We start from the raw sequence: 19,796 nt of genomic DNA, 5'->3' as shown, positions 1-19,796 counted from the left end.
ACTTAATACACTAGATGCATGCTGGATAGCAGTCGATGTGTGGAGTAATAGCAGTAGATGCACGCAGGAGTCGGTCTACTAATCTTGGACGTGATGCCTATATAATGATTATTGCCTGGATATCGTCATGTGTAACGCCCACGATGCGGCTATATCTCCCACGTGTCGAGGCACGACTTAGAGGCATAACCGCATTGTGGTTTTGTCGCAAGAAGGGTCATCTTCACACAATCCCATGTAATGAACAAGAATGGGATAAAGAGTTGGCTTACAATCGCCACTTCATGCAATACATAAATATAATTCATACATCATCCAAAATACACACATAGACCGGCTACGGTCAAGATCCAAATGAAAATAAGATAACCCCAAATGCTAGATCCCCGATCGTCCCAACTGGGCTCCACTACTGATCATCAGGAAAAGACACATAGTAACGACCACGTTCCTCATCGAACTCCCACCTGAGGTCGATCCCATCATCTGCACTGGCATCGTCGGCACCTGCAACTGTTTTGGTAGAATCTGTGAGTCACGAGGACTCAGCAATCTCACACCCGCGTGATCAAAACTATTTGAGCTTATAGGAAAGGATGGTGTAATGAGGTGGAGCTGCAGCAGGCATTAAACATATATAGTGGCTAACATACGCAAAAGAGAGCGAGAAGAGAAGCAACGGAATGGTCGTCAACTAGTAATGACCAAGAAGTGATCCTGAACTCCTACTTACGTCATTCATAACTCAAACCGTGTTCACTTCCCGGATTCCGCCGAGAAGAGACCATCACGGCTACACACGCGATTGATGTATTTTAACTGGGTCAAGTGACAAGTTCTCTACAACCGGACATTAACAAATTCCCATCTGCCTCATAACCGCGGGCACGGCTTTTGAAAGATAATACCCTGCAGGGGTGTCCCAACTTAGCCCATCATAAGCTCTCACGGTCAACGAAGGATAAACCTTCTCCCGGAAAGACCCGATCAGTCTCGGAATCCCGGTTTACAAGACATTTCGACAATGGTAAAACAAGACCAGCAAAGCCGCTTGAATGTGCCGACAAATCCCGATAGGAGCTGCACATATCTCGTTCTCAGGGCACACCGGATGAACACTACGTACAACTAAAACCAATCCTCGAGTTTCCCCAAGGTGGCGCTGCAAGTGGCTCTAGTTTGGACCAGCACTCAGAGGAACACTGGCCCGGGGGTTTAAAATAAAGATGACCTTCGGGCTCGCGAAAACCCGGGGGAAAAGGCTTAGGTGCCAATGGTAAAACCAAAGTTGGGCCTTGCTGGAGGAGTTTTATTCAAGGCGAACTGTCAAGGGGGTCCCATAAATCACCCAACCGCGTAAGGAACGCAAACTCAAGGAACATAATACCGGTAAGACAAAAACTAGGGCGGCAAGAGTGGAACAAAACACCAGGCATAAGGCCGAGCCTTCCACCCTTTACCAAATATATAGATGCATTAATTAAATAAGAGATATTGTGATATTCCAAAATATCCATGTTCCAACATGGAACCAACTTCAACTTCACCTGCAACTAGCAACACTATAAGAAGGGCTGAGCAAAAGCGGTAACTTAGCCAAACAACGGTTTGCTAGGAAAAGGATGGTTAGAGGCTGACATGGAAATATGGGAGGCATGATATAGCAAGTGGTAGGTAGCGGAGCATGGCAATAGAACGAACAACTAGCAAAGCAAAGATAGAAATGATTTCGAGGGGTGGTCATCTTGCCTGCAAGGTTCTCAGAGTTGTCGAAAGCTTGATCCTCGTAAGCGTACTCAACAGGTTCCTCATTCACGAACTCGTCTCCCGGCTCTACCCAAGACAAGAACACAAGCAATGGAACCACAATCAATCACGGGAAATGCACAAGCAACATGATGCAAAACATGTATGATATGCAAGATATGATATGCGATGCATATGCGTGCTCCGGAAGGAAAATGATGAACAAGGCAGTAACTTGGCAACCCAAGCATGCCACTGGAAAGATGAGATGATTTCGGTCGAAATCGATATAAAGATCACCGGAAACGGATGCACGGATTGCAAATGGCAAGCAAAACAAGAATGACACGAATCTGCGATTAACAGCATGATAGCACTTAGAATGCAACAAGTAACAATGCTACAGCACTCCAACATAGCAACAAAGCATATGACAGTAATCTACAGGAGATGCTTGACAAAAGATGAGCACTGAGCTACGGCTGGTTGACAACACAACAGGTTCAAACAAGCATGGCAAAAGTGCAAAAGATAACAGGTTCACAGACTTGGTGAAATTACTGGACATGACTGAAACAGCATCAGGTAGCAATGTTCAGAGCTCGAAATCAACATGCTACATGAACTTAACATGGCAAAACAAGGCTTGGCAGTATTATACTAGAAGCACATGACAAAAGTCTCTTACTGACCATAAGCCAAAAAGGACCATAAGATATTATGGCAGCCTTGTAAACATAGCAAGTTTCGTTAACAGATTTCAGACAGCAGAAAACAGAGCATGGCAGAAACAATAATATGAAGGCATCTCGGTGAGCTTGATGCACTCACCACAAAGCAATGCATGACAAAACAAGCATACCTACAGCAATATGGCATGTTTATGAAGCTATCCATGGCAAGAGCAAATACATAGCATGGATGAAACAACTACGACAAGCTTGGAAAAATTGAATAACACGTAAACAATCTGCCAGAAATATTTTATAGCAAAAGTAGAGCAAGATTGAGTCATGCTATGGTACTGCATAATTGCAAACAAAGGCAGGAATGGATCCATTACAACAATATCTACAAAACATCCTTAATGAACATCACCAAAATATGGATGGATCTCTCTGTAGCATCAAGTTTACATGGCAACAAAATAACAGCAGACAAAGACTTAGAGAAATTACTAAGTCTCTGAAATCAGAAACATTACGGAGCCTAGTTTGCATGCTTGTGCTAGTCACCACAGAGATCACAAAAATACATTGCATACACCTCTGGAAAGATGGCATGGCATACAACAAAACACATGTCGAGCTCATGCCCATAAGATGCACAGATTAAAAGATACAAAAATAACAAATCTCCAAGTTCTGCTAAGTAACAGCAGACAATAGCAACTAGCACTCTTGCACCAGAGATTTGGGCATCAAGATGGACTCTAATGAACATGGTGCAATGGAACAAAATGAAGAGCATCACGAGACGAACATTTCTATATATTACACGCGCGAAACGGAGCTATATGCAGAGAGTTATGATGTGTTGAACAGGTGCACATATTGTAAAAATCATATGACTTGGGACAATTTCGGGGGGTCTCGGGGTCAACCTCGTGAGTTGACCCGATCTGGATCGGGACCTCGGCTCGGCTCGGGCTCGTCGCCGGCGACGGGAGAGGAGAAGGAGACGGCAGCCGGCGTCGGGGGAAGAGGCGGCGGCGGCGGACGGCAGAGGAGGAGGCGACGGCGCAGGGAAGAGGCGGCGCGGTGGCGGCGGTGAGCGGCGGGGCTGGCGGAGCACGGCGGTGAGGCGTGGCGAGGTCGCCGGCCGGCGAGGCGGCGGGGAACGGCGGCGGGAGCGGGGACCCGGGCGGCGGGCGCGTTGCGGGCCGCGGGGGCCGGAGACGGGCTTCCCGGGCCGCGGCGGGCGCCACGCGGCGCGTCCCGATTGGGCGCGGGCGGCGGCGGGGATTTGTCCGGCGCGGACCGGACGCGTCCGGCGGCGGAGAGGGAGCGGGGCTAGGGTTGGACTGCGAATGTTTTCGGGAGGGGATGCAAATATATAGGTAGAGGGAGCTAGGAGAGTCCAAATGAGGTGCGGTTTTTGCCCACACGATCGTGATCGAACAACCTAGAGCATGGAAGAGAGTTAGAGGGGTTTTGTGCTGTTTAGAGAGGGGTTTTTGCTGCAACAAACGTACGGCATCTGCGGTTACCCGGTTAACCGTTGGAGTACCAAACGACCTCCAAATGGAACGAAACTTGACCGGTGGTCTACCGGTGGTATACTAAGGCCACTTGACAAGCCTCGGTCCATTCCGAGAACGTTTGACACCCGCTCACGAAAGAAAACAAGAGGGGTGCGCCGGAGGAGGTGGGAGCGCCGGATTGCAAAACAGACAACGGGGAAAATGCTCGGATGCATGAGACGAACACGTATGCAAGTGCAATGCACATCATGACATGATATGAAATGCATGACATGAACAAAATGCAAAACAAAAGACAAAACCCGACCACGGAGGGAATATCATAACACATAGCCGAAAATGGCAAGAGTTGGAGTTACAAATATGGAAAGTTACATGCGGGGTGTTACATCATGATTATTTGAAGTTCTATAAATTGCCCAATAGTAATTTGTTTACCCACCGTTTGCTATTTTTCTCGAGAGAAGCCACTAGTGAAACCTACGGCCCCCGGGTCTCTTTCTCATATATTTGCCTTTGCGACCTACTTTTCCTTTACATTTATTTTCAGATCTATTAAAGTAAAAAATACAAAAATACCTTGTTGTGTTTTATTTTTATTTATTTTATTTGGCGTTCGATCTATCAATCTACCACAATTTTACCTCACGTGTGTTTGCCTATCTTGAGGCGCCGTTACCTGAAAGGGATTGACAACCCCTTTAACACGTCGGGTTGCGTGGATTTGTTATCTGTGTGTAGGGGCTGTTTACATTGTGTTGCTTGGTTCTCCTACTGGTTTGATAACCTTGGTTTCATATCTGAGGGAAATACCTACCGCTGATGTGCTGCATCATACCTTCCTTTTTGGGGAAATACCGACATAGCTTCAAGCCGCAATCAAAAGGAATTTCTGGCGCCGTTGCCGGGGAGGATCTTCAACATATGCCAAGTTCCGAATCACAAATCTCATGTCCTCGCAATTTACATTATTTGCCATTTGCCTCTCGTTTTCCTCTCCCCACTTCACAAAAAATTACCGTTTTATTCGCCCATCTTTTTCCGTTCGCCGTTTTCTTGCCGGATCTGTTTTCGAGTGCAATCTTGTTGTGAAGTCATCATGACTCAAGAGAACACCAAGTTATGTGATTTCTCAAATACCAACAACAATGATTTTATTGGCACTCCGATTGCTCCTCCCACCACTAGTGCGGAGTCTTGTGATATTAATACTGCTTTGCTGAATCTTGTTATGAAAGATCAATTTTCCGGTACACCTAATGAGGATGTCGCGTCCCATCTTAATACCTTTGTGGAATATTGTGATATGCAAAAGAAAAAAGATGTGTACAATGATCTGGTGATGATGAAATTATTTCCGTTTTCTTTGCGTGATTCTGCAAAAAATTGGTTCTCTTCTTTGCCTCGCAATAGTATCGATTCTTGGAATAAGTGCAAAAATGCTTTTATCACTAAGTATTTTCCGCCCGCAAAAATTATTTCCCTTAGAACCCAGATCATGAATTTCAAGCAAATTGAACATGAGCATGTTGCACAATCTTGGGTAAGGATGAAAATGATGCTAAGGAAATGCCCAGCTCATGGGTTAAATCTTTGGATGATCATACAAATTTTTTATGCGGGGTTGAATTTTGTTTCTCGTAATCTTTTAGATTCCGCCGCGGGTGGTACTTTTATGGAAATTACTTTGGGAGAAGCCACCAAATTGCTTGATAATATCATGGCAAATTATTCACAATGGCATACCGAAAGGGCTCCTACTAGTAAAAAAGTTAATTCGGTTGAAGAAATTTCTTCTTTGAGTGAAAAAGTTGATGCTCTTATAAATTGGTTGCTAGTAAAAGTGCTAAATTGGTTTTAAATATATGCCTTTGTCTACTTTGATTGAGAAAACTAGTGATGCCGTAGATGTGAATTTTATCTCTCGAAATAATTTCAATAAAAATGCTTATAGAGGTAATTTTAATCCTAGGCCTTTTCCTAGTAATTCCTCTAATAATTATGGTAATTCCTATGGAAATCAATCTTATAATAATAGGAACACCTCTGATCTTGAGAATAATATTAAAGAATTTGTCAACACGCAAAAAGTTTTCAACACTACCATAGAAGAAAAGTTGAATAAGATTGATGATTTGTCTAGAAGTGTTGATAGAATTGCTCATGATGTGGAAAATCTCAAAATGAAATTTTTTGTGCCTAAGGTAGAGGAATCAATTAAAGCTCTTTATGTTTCTATGGATGAAAGTAAGAAAAGAACCGCTATGCTTAGAGCTAAAAGAGAATTTTTAGAAAAAAGCGTTCTCTAGTGATTACTTTTGTAAAAGTGATGAAGATCTTAAAACGATTGATGTTTCTTCTATTGATTCCTTGTTTAGTAAAATTAAGATTGATGAAAAATGGACTGGAGAAGAGTCAACTTTAGCTAGAAGGCGTCCCGATAATTCGAAGGGTGAAAATCTTGTTGAGAAAATTGATAAAAGTGGGTTTGAAGAGGTCAAGACTTTAACTAGTGATGTGCCCACTCTTTTGGATTACAAAGACTTTAATTATGATAGTTGCTCTTTGATTGATTGTATTTCTTTGTTGCAATCCATGATAAATTCACCCCATGCCTATGAACAAAATAAAGCTTTTACTAAACATATTGTTGATGCTATGATGAAAGCTTTTGAAGAAAAATTGGAATTAGAAGTATCAATTCCTAGAAAATTTCATGATGAATGGGAACCTACTATCAAAGTCAAGATTAAAAATTATTACTGTTTTGCTTTGTGTGACTTGGGTGCTAGTGTTTCCACATTCCGAAATCTTTATGTGATGTGCTTGGTCTTACCGATATGGAATCATGTTCTTTGAATTTGCACTTGGTGAATTCTACTATTAAAAAGCCTATGGGAAGAATTAATGATGTTCTTATTCTTGCAAATAGGAATTATGTGCCCATAGATTTTATTGTTCTTGATATTGATTGCAATCTGTCTTGTCCAATTATTCTTGGTAGACCGTTTTTACACACAATCGGTGTCGTGATTGATATGAAAGAAGGCATTATCAAGTTCCAATTTCCTTTGAGGAAGGGTATGTAACACTTTCCTAGGACAATAATTAGGCCACCATATGAATCAATCATAAGGGCATCTTATGGATCTCGAACCAAAGATGACAAAACTTAGATCCTTGCTTTATGCCTAGCTAAGTGCGTAAAACTATAGCGCTTGTTGGGAGGCAACACAATGAATAAAATTTATTTTTGCTTTCTGTTCTTGTGTGTTTGCACAATTATCCTACTGTTATGATTGTTTTGTGTGTGTTTTAATTAGTGTTTGTGCCAAGTAAAGCCTTTAGGATCTTCTTGGGTGATAGTTGTTTGATCTTGCTGAAAAACAGAAACTTTTGCGCTCATGAATACAATTGTTAAAAATCACCAGAGCGTGATAAAATTCCAATTCTTTTTACAGAAGATTAATATACAAATTACCCACGTCGTCCTAATTTTTCAGAATTTTTGGAGTTCCATAAGTATTCGAAATAGTCAGATTGCTACAGACTGTTCTGTTTTGACAGATTCTGTTTTCTTTGCGTTGTGTGCTTGTTTTGATGGCTCTATGGTTTTCTTTGATGAGTTTTTGCCATAGAAAAGTTGGAATACAGTATATATAATGAAAAAAAATAAAACATGAATTGGTTTGATACAGTACTTATAGTGGTGATTTACTTTCTTGCACTAACGGATCTCACGAAGGTTTTGTTGAGTTTTGTGTGATTGAAGTTTTCAAGTTTTGGGTTATCTTACGATGGATGAAGGAATAAGGAGTATGATACTTCTCCGTCGTATCTATAATTTTTGATTGTTTCATGCCAATATTATACAAGTTTTACATACTTTTGGCAACTTTTTATATGATTTATTGGATTAACCTATTGATCCAGTGCCCAGTGCCAGTTCCTATTTTCTGCATGTTTTTTGTATCGCAGAGTATCCATATCAAAAGAAGTCCAAATGCAATAAAATTTCACGGAGAATTATTTTGGAATATATGTGATTTTTGGGAGTTGGAATCACCGCAAACGGAGGCCCACACAGGGCACAAGACACCAGCGCACCACCCTTGAGCCTAGCGCGGGGTGGTGGGTTGTGCCCACCTCGTATGTTGGTTGGAGCTCTACTTCGGGCGCAAGGAAGCTTATATCCATAAAAAAATCATGTTAAAATCTCAGTGCAATCGGAGTTACGGATCTCCGAGAATATAAGAAACGGTTTTCTGCCAGATCTGGGGGAACGCGAAACAGAAGAGAACAGAGACGGAGATCCAATCTCGGAGGGGCTCCTGCCCCTCCGCCGCCATAGCAGACCATGGACCAGAGAGGGAATTCTCCTCCCCATCTAGGGGGGAGGCCAAGGATGAAGAAGAAGTAGGGGGGCTCTCTCCCCCTCGCTTCCGGTGGCGCTGGAGTGCCACCGGGGGCAACGATCGGGACGGCGATCTACATCAACAATCTTGCTATCATCAACACCAACTTTCTCTCCCTCTATGCAGCGGTGTAACACCTCTTCCCCCCGCTGTAATCTCTACTTAAACATGGTGCTCTACTCCATATATTATTTCCCAATGATCTATGGTTATCCTATGATATTTTAGTAGATTCATTTTGTCCTATGGGTTAATCATGATCTTGGTTGGTATGATTATATATTTTATTTATGGTGCTGTCCTAGGGTGCCCTCCGTCTCGCGCAAACATGAGGGGCCCTCATTGTAGGGTGTTGCAATATGTTCATGGTTTGCTTATGGTGGGTTGCGGGAGTGACATAAACTTAAACCTGAGTAGGTGGGCTATGATGTATGGGAGTAAAGAGGACTTGATACTTAATGCTATGGTTAGGTTTCACGACCTTAATGACCTTTAGTAGTTGCGGATGCTTGCTAGAGTTCCAATCATAAGTGTATATGATCCAAGCAGAGAAAGTATGTTAGCTCATGCCTCTCCCTCATATAAAATTGCAAGAATGATTACTGGTACTTGTTATCGATTTCCTAGGGACAAATAACTTTATTGTTGACAAAAGCTCTCTACTAAAACTAACTTAGTTGTGTCTTTATCTAAATAGCCCCTAGATTTTATTTACGTGCCCTTTATTATCTTGCAAACCTATCCTATCACACCTACAAAGTACTTATAGTTTCATACTTGTTCTAGGTAAAGCGAACGTCAAGCTTGCGTAGAGTTCTATCGGTGGTCGATAGAACTTGAGGGAATATTTGTTCTACCTTTAGCTCCTCGTTGGGTTCGACACTCTTACTTATCGAAAGAGGCTACAATTGATCCCCTATACTTGTGGGTTATCAAGACCTTTCTCTGGCACCGTTGCCAGGGAGCAATAGCGTGGGGTGAATGTTCTCGTGTGTGCTTGTTTGCTTTATCACTAAATAGTTATTATTTTCTGTTCTAAGTTGTTCTCTATCTTTAGTTATGGATATGGAACACGAAACACCAAAAAAATTAGTGCTACTTGCTACTCATGGAGATGGGGAACCTCCTAAAACCCTCGATGCTCGTTATGTTAAAGATATTATGCACTACTCTGATAATCCTGAGAAAACCCCATTCAACTATATAATGGGAGTAACGTTGGATCAACGTGAATACTTTAGGGATTATCGCTTGACTCATAAAGGGAAATTGTTATGGGATCAAATTCATATGTTGCATTGGTATGCTCGGGATTTATGCTTGAGATATGATTATACTTGTTGCTCTAGGATGAAGGCTCCACACTTTCCCTTTTCATGTGAATTTAATGATGATGAAACCTTGGCTTCTTATGCCAATGGTATATATGATTATTATGATGTGGAACGGATAGAGGAATTTGTTGCTTTTAAGGGTGCTTATGAAATTGAATCTTTGTTTGAAAAGTATGAAGATTATGATGATTCAGTTTATAGACCTGAAAATCTTGCTATCCTTAAATATTGGTATGATAATTATAAATATAATTACAATATTGATGTATTTATTGAGGATAACTCCGCTGTCCAAGAAAAGATTAATATTTTGCAGGAGTCTATGGCAGAAGAAATTGATGAAACTGCGAGCTCATTGGATGAAAAAGATGACGAGGAGAGTGAAGAACAAGCGGAGGAAGAACGGATTGATCACCCATGCCCACCTTCTAATGAGAGTAACTCTTCAATTCATACATTATTTAATGCCCCTTCATTCTTACCGAAGGATGAATGTTATGATAATTGCTATGATCCCATTGATCAATTTGAAATATCCCTTTTTGATGAACTTGATGCTTTTTATGCTTGTGGCCAAGATGCCAATATGAATTATACTTATGAAGATGAACTTGCTATAGTTCCTTATATTAAGAATGAAATTGTTTCTATTGCACCCACACATGATAGTCCTATTATCTTTTTGAATTCTCCCAACTACACTATATCGGATAAGTTTGCACTTGTTAAGGATTATATTGATGGATTGCCTTTTACCGTTGCACATGATGATTTTGATGAATATAATATGCATGTGCTTGCTTCTCCTACTTGCAATTATTATGAGAGAGGAACTATATCTCCACCTTTCTATGTTTCCAACATGATAAAATTGCAAGAAACTGCTTATGCTATGTATTGGCCTTTACTTGATGTGCATGAATTGTTCTTGTATGACATGCCGATGCATAGGAAGAGAGTTAGACTTTGTCATTGCATGATATATGTTGCTTTGTGCTCACTACTAAATGCTAAATCATTGTTGATTCAAATTGGCTTTGGTATACCTTGGGATCAGAGTGGATCTATTACTTGAGCACTTTATGCCTAGCTTAATGGCTTTAAAGAAAGCGCGGCCAGGGAGACAACTCGGAAGTTTTAGAGAGTCATTTATTTCTGTTGAGTGCTTTTATAAATTTTAAAAAAAATATAGAGGGGAACTTAAAACTTCACATAAGGAAAAGTTAAAGTGAGAGGGACGAGCATTGTGAAAATGGGAGCTAGCCTTGAACTTTGTTCATGCCCACGGAAACTTTGTGAATCTTAATTACAGAAACTTTTCAAAAAAAATAATTATCCCCTTGTACAATTCCATTGTATTATAAAAATAATGTGCCAAGATTTGCCTTTAGGATGATTAGATTGTTTGTTGGTTTGTGCGATGCAAAAACAGAAACTTTTGTTCCCAGAAATACAATTGTTTAAATTCATTGGAACGCGATAAAATTCTGAAACTTTTTGCACAGTCTTGCTATACAAATTGTTTATTTCTTCCTAATTTTTCAGAATTTTTAGAGTTACAGAAGTATGGTGGATGTTCGAATCTTTACAGACTGTCCTGTTTTCACAGATTGTTGTTATAGCTTCATTATTTGCATATGTTTGAATTCTTGTTGAAGCCTCCTTGACTTGGTGCCATAGAATTGTGATAGCATACAGTGGGTAATGTTTGTTTATAATTATACAATAATGTTACAGCAGTACATGATGGGATTTCATTGCCATATTCACTAACCCCGCCACTAAAACTTCGGTTAAGTTTTGTGTGGATGAATTGTTCGAAGATTGAGGAGGTCTCGATGCGAGGAGAAGGAGGAGAGGCAAGAGCTCAAGCTTGGGGATGCCCAAGGCACCCCAAGTAAATATTCAAGGAGACTCAAGCGTTTAAGCTTGGGGATGCCCCGAAAGGCATCCCATCTTTCTTCAACAAGTATCGGTATGTTTTCGTCTTCATTTCGTTCATGTGATATGTGCAAATCTTGGAGCGTCTTTTGCATTTAGTTTTCATTTTTTCTCTTATGCACCATGCTGGTATGAGATAGTCCATGATTGATTTATGGAATGCTCATTGCACTTCACTTATATCTCTTGAGTATGGCCTTTATAGAATGCTTCTTGTGCTTCACTTATATCATTTGAACTTTGGATTGCCTGTTTCTCTTCACATAGAAAACCATTATTTGAAGAATGCTCTTTTGCTTCACTTATATTTGTTAGAGCATGGTCTTTTGTAGAAAGAATTAAACTCTCGTGCTTAACTTAGATCTATTTAGAGAGTCAAAAGGAATTGGTCAATTGCATGGTTAGTCATAAAATCCTACATAAAACTTATGGATCACTGAATATGATATGTTTGATTCCTTGCAATAGTTTTGCGATATAGAGATGGAATATGTGGGAGGTACTAGTAAATGGTTGTGTTTAGTAAGAATATTGGTGTTAAGGTTTGTGATTCCCGGAGCATGCACGTATCGTCTCTCGTTATGCTATGAAGTTGGAGCATGATTTATTATTGATTATCCTCCTTATGAGTGGCGGTCGGGGACGAGCGATGGTCTTTTCCTACCAATGTATCCCCCTAGGGGCATGCGTAGTAGTACTTTGCTTCGAGGGCTAATAAACTTTTGCAATAAGTATATGAGTTCTTTATGGCTAATGTGAGTCCATGGATTATACGCACTCTTACCTTTCCGCAATTTGCTAGCCTCTACGGTACCGTGCATTGCCCTTTCTCACATCAAGACATGGTGCAAACTTTGCAGGTGCATCCAAACCCCGTGATATGATACGCTCTATCACACATAAGCCTTATTACATCTTCCTCCAAACAGCCACCATACCTACCTATTATGGCTTTTCCATGACCATTCCAAGATATATTGCCATGCAACTTCCACCGCTTCCGTTTGATGACTTGAGCATTCGTTGGCATGTTGCTTTGCATGATCATATAGCTGACATAGTAGTTGTGGCTCAGCCACCGTTCATCATTTTTCATACATGTTACGCTAGATTATTGCACATCCTGGTACATTGCCAGAGGCATTCATATAGAGTCATACTTTGTCATAGGTATCGAGTTGTAATTTTTATTTCTTTTGAGTTATAAGTAAATAGAAGTGTGATGATCATCATCATTCATTTTTAGAGCAGTGCCCTAGTGAGGAAAGGATGATGGAGACTATGATTCCCCCACAAGTCGGGATGAGACTCCGGACAATGAGAGAAAAAAAAAGAAAAAGAAAAAGAAAAAGAAAAAAAAGAAAAAAATAAATAAACAAAGAGAGAAGGGGCATTGTTAGTATCCTTTACCACACTTGTGCTTCAAAGTAGCACCATGTTTTTCATATGGAGAGTCTCCTATGTTTTCACTTTCATATACTAGTGGGAATTTTTCATTATAGGATTATATGCACACCCACTTAGTTTTTCATATTGAGCTTTCATACACTTATAGCTCTCAGTGCATTCGTTGCATGGCAATCCCTACTCCTCGCATTGATATCAATTGATGGGCATCTCCATAGCCCGTTGGTTAGCCGCATCGATGTGAGACTTTCTACTTTTTTGTCTTCTTTATATTTACCCCTATCATTATACTCTATTCCACCTATAGTGCTATATCCATGGCTTGCGCTCATGTATTGCGTGAGAGTTGAAAAACTTGAAGCGCGTTAAAAAGGATGAACCAATTGCTTGGCTTGTCATCGGGGTTGTGCATGATAAATACTTTGTGTTAAGAAGACAGAGCATGACAAGACTATATGATTTTGTAGGGACAACTTTCTTTAGCGTTGATAGTTTGAAAGACATGATTGTTTGTTGGGATGCCTGAGTATTGATGTCTTTATGTCAAATTATAGACTATTGCTTTGAATCACTTATGTCTTAATATTCATGCCATGATTAGATTTATGATCAATTTTATGCTAGGTAGCATTCCACATCAAAAATTATATTTTTATCATTTACCTGCTCGAGGACGAGCAGGAATTAAGCTTGGGGATGCTGATACGTCTCCGTCGTATCTATAATTTTTGATTGTTTCATGCCAATATTATACAAGTTTTACATACTTTTGGCAACTTTTTATATGATTTATTGGACTAACCTATTGATCCAGTGCCCAGTGCCATTTCCTGTTTTCTGCATGTTTTTTGTATCGCAGAGTATCCATATCAAACGAAGTCCAAATGCAATAAAATTTCACGGAGAATTATTTTGGAATAGATGTGATTTTTGGGAGTTGGAATCACCGTAAACGGAGGCCCACATAGGGCACAAGACACCACGCACCACCCCTGAGCCTGGCGCGCGGTGGTGGGTTGTGCCCACCTCGTACGTCAGTTGGAGCTCTACTTCGGGTGCAAGGAAGCTTATATCTAGAAAAAAAATCGTGTTAAAATCTCATCGCAATCGGAGTTACGGATCTCCGGGAATATAAGAAACGGTTTTCGGCTAGATCTGGGGGAACGCGAAACAGAAGAGAACAGAGAGGGAGATCCAATCTCGGAGGGGCTCCCGCCCCTCCGCCGCCGTAGGAGACCATGGACCAGAGAGGGAATTCTCCTCCCCATCTAGGGGTGAGGCCAAGGATGAAGAAGAAGTAGGGGGGCTCTCTCCCCCTTGCTTCCGGTGGCGCCGGAGTGCCACCGGGGGCAACGATCGGGACGGCGATCTACATCAACAATCTTGCACTAATATCACCATCTTCATATCTCAAAACAATCATAATGAATCAAACTTCTCATAGTATTCAATGCACTTTATATGATAGTTTTTATTATACCCATCTTGGATGCTCATCATATTGGGACTAATTTTATTGCCAAAGCAAATTACCATGTTGTTCTAAAAGACTCCCAAAGTAATATAAGTGAAGCATGAAATATCAATAATTTCTATAAAATAAAACCACCACCGCGCTCTAAAAAGATATAAGTGAAGCACTAGAGCAAAATTATCTAGCTCAAAAGATATAAGTGAAGCACATAGAGTTTTCGAATAAATTCCGATTCATGCATGTCTCTCCAAAAGGTGTGTACAGCAAGGATGACTGTGGTAAACTAAAAAGCAAAGACTCAAACCATACAAGACACTCCAAGAAAAACACATATCATGTGGTGAATAAAAATATAGCCTCAAGTAAAGTTACCGATAGACGAAGACGAAAGAGGGGATGCTTTCCGGGGCATCCCCAAGCTTAGGCTTTTGGTTGTCCTTGATTTTTACCTTGGGGTGCCTTGGGCATCCCCAAGCTTAGGATCTTGCCACTCCTTATTCCAAAATCAATCAAATCTTTACTCAAAACTTGAAAACTTCACAACACAACACTTAAACAGAAAATCTCATGAGCTCCGTTAGTATAAGAAAATAAACCACCACCTTAAGGTACTGTTATGAACTCATTCTTTATTTATATTGGTGTTAAACCTACTGTATTCCAACTTATCTATGATTCATACCCCCTGATACTACTCATAGATTCATCAAAATAAGCAAACAACACACGAAAAACAGAATCTGTCAAAACAGAACAGTCTGTAGCAATCTGTATCAAACGAATACTTCTGATACTCCAAAAATTCTGAAATAAATTGGTGGACGTGAGGAATTTGTCTATTAATCATCTGCAAAAATAATCAACCTAAAAGCACTCTCCAGTAAAAAATGATAGCTAATCTCGTGAGAGCAAAAGTTTCTGTTTTTTACAGCAAGATCGCAAAGACTTCACCCAAGTCTTACCAAAGGTTCTACTTGGCACAAACACTAATTGAAACATAAAACCACATCTAAATAGAATCTAGATGAATTATTTATAACTAAACAGGAGCAAAAAGCAAAGAACAAAAATAAAATTGGGTTGCCTCCCAATAAGCGCTATCGTTTAACGCCCCTAGCTAGGCATTGATAATTTTAATGATGCTCACATGAAAGACAAGAATTGAAGCGCAAAGAGAGTATCATAAAACACGTGACAAACACATCTAAGTCTAACATGCTTCCTATGCATAGGAATTTTATAGCAAAACAAATTAGCAAGGCAAGCAAGATCTAGCATATGCAAGGAATAAGAAAAAAACAATAGCAATCTCAACATAACGAGAGGTAATTTAGTACCATGAAAATTTCTACAACCATATTTTCCTCTCTCATAATAATTACACGTGGGATCATACTCAAAGTCAACAATATATCTATCACATAAAATATTCTCTTTATGAACCACATGCATGCAAAGTTGACACTCTTCCAAAATAGTGGGATTAACATTAACTAAAGTCATGACCTCTCCAAACCCACTTTTATCAAAAATTTCATAAGATTGAAAATCCTCCAAATATGTGGGATCTAAAGTTGACACTCTTCCAAACCCACTTTCAATATTATTGCAAACACTATTATCAATCTCATATTCATCATGGAGCTTAAATAAATTTTCAAGATCATAAGAAGAATCACCCCAATCATGATCATTGCAACAAGTAGTAGACATAGAAAAATTAGCATCCCCAAGCTTAGGGTTTTGCATATTACTAGTAATCTGCCCGTGCGTTGCTATGGAATAAAAAAGATGTATAGGAATATATTACTCCCTCCGTTCACTTTTGTAAGTCATTTCAGACAACTCAAAATGGGTTGTTTTGCACATTGTCTGAAATGTCTTCAAGGTCTTATAAAAATGAACAGAGGTAGTACCAAAAATTCATTACATTTTGTGAAACCCCTACCACATACTCGTTGGGTTCTGTTTCTCTTAATTTTTTGTATCTCCTCTGCCATTCCCCCACATTTGTTCTCTCCGGTCACCAACTCTTCCTCTAGCCCCTCCATCACTTCCTCCAACTTTGATGAGTCTCATACATGGATGTTTAGAGCTGAAGAATGGTGACACATTAAGTGACAACGTTGCTGGGTTTCACTTTTTAGATGCCACTTTCTTTGAACCCCTAAACACAAACACATATTATTTCTAGCCTCAATTTTTTTCCTCCCTAGCATTTTCCACCTTAGCCTTTTAGACACCTAATTTGTTTTGTCCCCCTTTACCATGGTGACAATTTCCATGCATATGGTTAAAAACATAAAAATCACATATGCTCTTAAATGCAATGGGCAAAAGTAATCTAGTGAGCTCTCTCTAAATCAAAAAGTCCAAGACAAAACTGGACACCATGTTCCGTGTACATGTACTGTAGATCAGTAGTGTAGTTACTTAAAACTTGGACAATATTCTTGATAATTTTTGCAACAAGAAGTTGAGGGCCACTATGGACTAATTCTGTATAGTATATAATGTTACAGATATGACTGTGATGTTGTGACAATAAAGTGAATAGTTTCAATAGTCAGCATGCTGTAAAGTATCCTCTTAAGCTGAGGCCCTACCGCTGCTGTGAATCAAATTAGTAAATTTACACGCTTGATTGCAAATGGAACAACGAAACATAATTTGTGGTGCTTAAATAAGCTAGGGTGATGTAGTGTCAATTAAAGAGTGCAAGGTGACTATTTTCTAACAATATAGGATGAAAGCACAAGACATTTTGAGATCCTTGGATTCACAAGGAACATAACAAAAGTAACACACAGATCAATCAAATACTATGTCTTTAAACAAAACAATACCAGTAATTAGTTTTCGACCATGCATTGTACATTACAGCGACAAATATTTGTTCCAAAATGACACCCAATTCAACAGATATGTAGCAGCTTAATGAGCCATATTACAATAATCAAGAACCAAAATAGACACTCCTTGCCATCTATGCATTCTTGCTGGCAGGAGTCACGGCTCAAGTCTTCTTTCTCCTAAGTGCATTTCTTGCTTCTTTGTCTTAGATTGGATCTTTCAGTACTACAGAGGAAGAATGCAAGCACAAAACATTCGAGCAGGAATGTCTGAAAGTGCCATCTACCATCCTTAGTTCAAAAGGTTTAGACAAAAGGCTCCAACATCATGCCATACTACTAAAACTTGCTCCTGATCCATGAGTGTTTTACTAAGATCGTTGCTGATCCTGCAAAAGATTTATACTTAAATTTGGCATAAATGAGTTCCTTGCATTACCTCTGATCCATTTGACGCCAGCTGCAATATTTGGACCAAAGTACCCCTTGCTAAAAACAGTAGTATGCAGATCGTGCTCTACTTCAAGACAGAACGATGAGTAATATAAATGATGCTATGGATACATGATACAATTAGATTATCTATAACGAATAAACCAGCACCATCCTTACCAACTTCATGCTTTACTCTCAGCATGGTAACTACAACGATGGTACACTCCTCAACACTTATCGGCCAAGTGGTTTTTCCCTTGCCTCTCAATTTTTGAAGTAAGCACTACATACATTATCTGAACTTATCTGTATACTAACTGTTTGAAGTAAGCACTAAAAAGTACATGCTGCTCATGTTCAGGGAGATGACGTACTTTAGAGAACACATACAGAACAGACAAAGTTTCAAAACATACAAGAAGTCCAAACATCATGGATAAAATTTAGAATCCAAGATTCTTGTCTCGTGCACACGTTCATCTACAACCATGAGCTGCAGTTCACTTAATTATGAAGTATGAACTAACTCATCAAGGACTCAGTTAGGCATCAGCAGGAGTAAGACAGAGGAGGTGGCAATGCGCTCGGATGGAAGCAAATCAGAGCAGAGCATGACATACCGTCCACATGTTCGTCGACATGGCGGCATTGCGCTCCTGAGGATCCGGTGCAGCTCTGGAGCGAGCGCGCCCACATGGGGTGTGACCTCCATGCGGTCTGGTGATGGCAGATGGGCAGTGGGCGTGCCTGCAGGGTGTGCGGCCTCCAGACAGTCGCAAGTACGGCGAACGAGCACGCTTGAAGAGGTTGTGGCTTCCGCGATTCATTGACGGTGAGCTAGGAGTACTGGCAGCAGTAGTGGCCACCACGCGGCACGGGTGACAGCGAGCGAGCAGGGCATCAGACACAGAGCGTGATGGACAGAAAGAAAGACATAGGAAGGGAGAGGGATGAAGAAGCTGGGAGAATTGGGGTGGTGTACATGATGATCTGAATTTTGAGCTAAGATTGGGAACACCCATGTCAGGGGAAGAGGGATTGGGGGAGGTTGGCGGCAGCGAGACAGGGTATTCAAGGGGCAGATGTCGCCGGCGGCGTACTTGCCGATCATCGGAGGAGAAGGGGTAGGGGAGGAGGAGAAGGTGGTGAGGAGGGACAGGTGGTGGGCGGCGGGTCTGCTGCATCGGAGGAGTAGGCATGAGAGGCGTCACAGGATCGGCGGAAGGACATCACCAGCGGTGTACTTGCCGATGTCGGCGTCGTAGGAGACAAGGTAGGGGGAGGAGGAGACGACGGGGAGGAGGGGGAGGTGCGTGTGGCGGTGGCCGGTGAGGTTCCTACGGCAAAGAGGAGGGACGGACAGCACCGGCGGCAGCGGCCATTGCCAGTGCCTTCGGATGCTTCCATTTTTTTCTAGAAAGATCGACCTTGGCTGATTGGATAAGGTGGGACTGGATGTAGTTGGACAAAGGGACTGAGGGGTTTCTTTGCAAATGTGAAGTGGGGTTGGCTCCTATGCGTTAGATGCAGATCAGACGGTCGAAAACGATAGATGGCAGGCACACCATCATCACCAACTCAGATTTTTATAGGAGTAGAGATAGAGATTAGCACAATTGACATCAAGAGAATTTATAGTAAAATCATTGCAATCATGCTTTTTATTCAGGGAGCTATTGTGAATCTCTTCATAAATTTCTTCATCACAATTTTCAGATTCACGAATTTCAAGAAAAACATCATAAAGATAATCTAGTGCACTCAAATCACTAGAAATTGGTTCATCATAATTGGATCTCTTAAAAAGATTAGCAAGGGGATGAGGATCCATAAAATTTTAGCAAGCGAAGATGCAAGTGAAAAGAAGGCACATGGTAAGACAAGATCGAACGGAAGGGGGGCGAAGAAAAGGCAAAGGTTTTCGAAAATAGTATAAGAAGTGGGGGAGAGGAAAACGAGAGGCGAATGGCAAATAATGTAATGCGAGGG

General features: G+C 40.7%; 1 protein-coding gene across 1 annotated transcript; it reads right to left on the bottom strand.

Moving 5' to 3' along the window:
- Nucleotides 1-17,365: 17,365 nt before the first annotated feature.
- On the bottom strand, nucleotides 17,366-19,243 carry LOC123074930 (uncharacterized). The gene is made up of 2 exons (XM_044497653.1): nucleotides 18,428-19,243; nucleotides 17,366-17,761 (listed from the first exon to the last, which is right to left on the bottom strand). The coding sequence occupies exons 1-2, from the start codon at nucleotides 19,004-19,006 to the stop codon at nucleotides 17,744-17,746; spliced, it is 597 nt and encodes a 198-aa protein (XP_044353588.1). The 5' UTR covers nucleotides 19,007-19,243; the 3' UTR covers nucleotides 17,366-17,743.
- Nucleotides 19,244-19,796: the final 553 nt, after the last annotated feature.

This window comes from Triticum aestivum, chromosome 3D (genome assembly GCF_018294505.1).
Source record: "Triticum aestivum cultivar Chinese Spring chromosome 3D, IWGSC CS RefSeq v2.1, whole genome shotgun sequence".
NCBI classification, from domain to species: domain Eukaryota; kingdom Viridiplantae; phylum Streptophyta; class Magnoliopsida; order Poales; family Poaceae; genus Triticum; species Triticum aestivum.
Note: the sequence above shows the minus strand (reverse complement) of the source record. Positions and strands in the feature narration are given on the sequence as shown.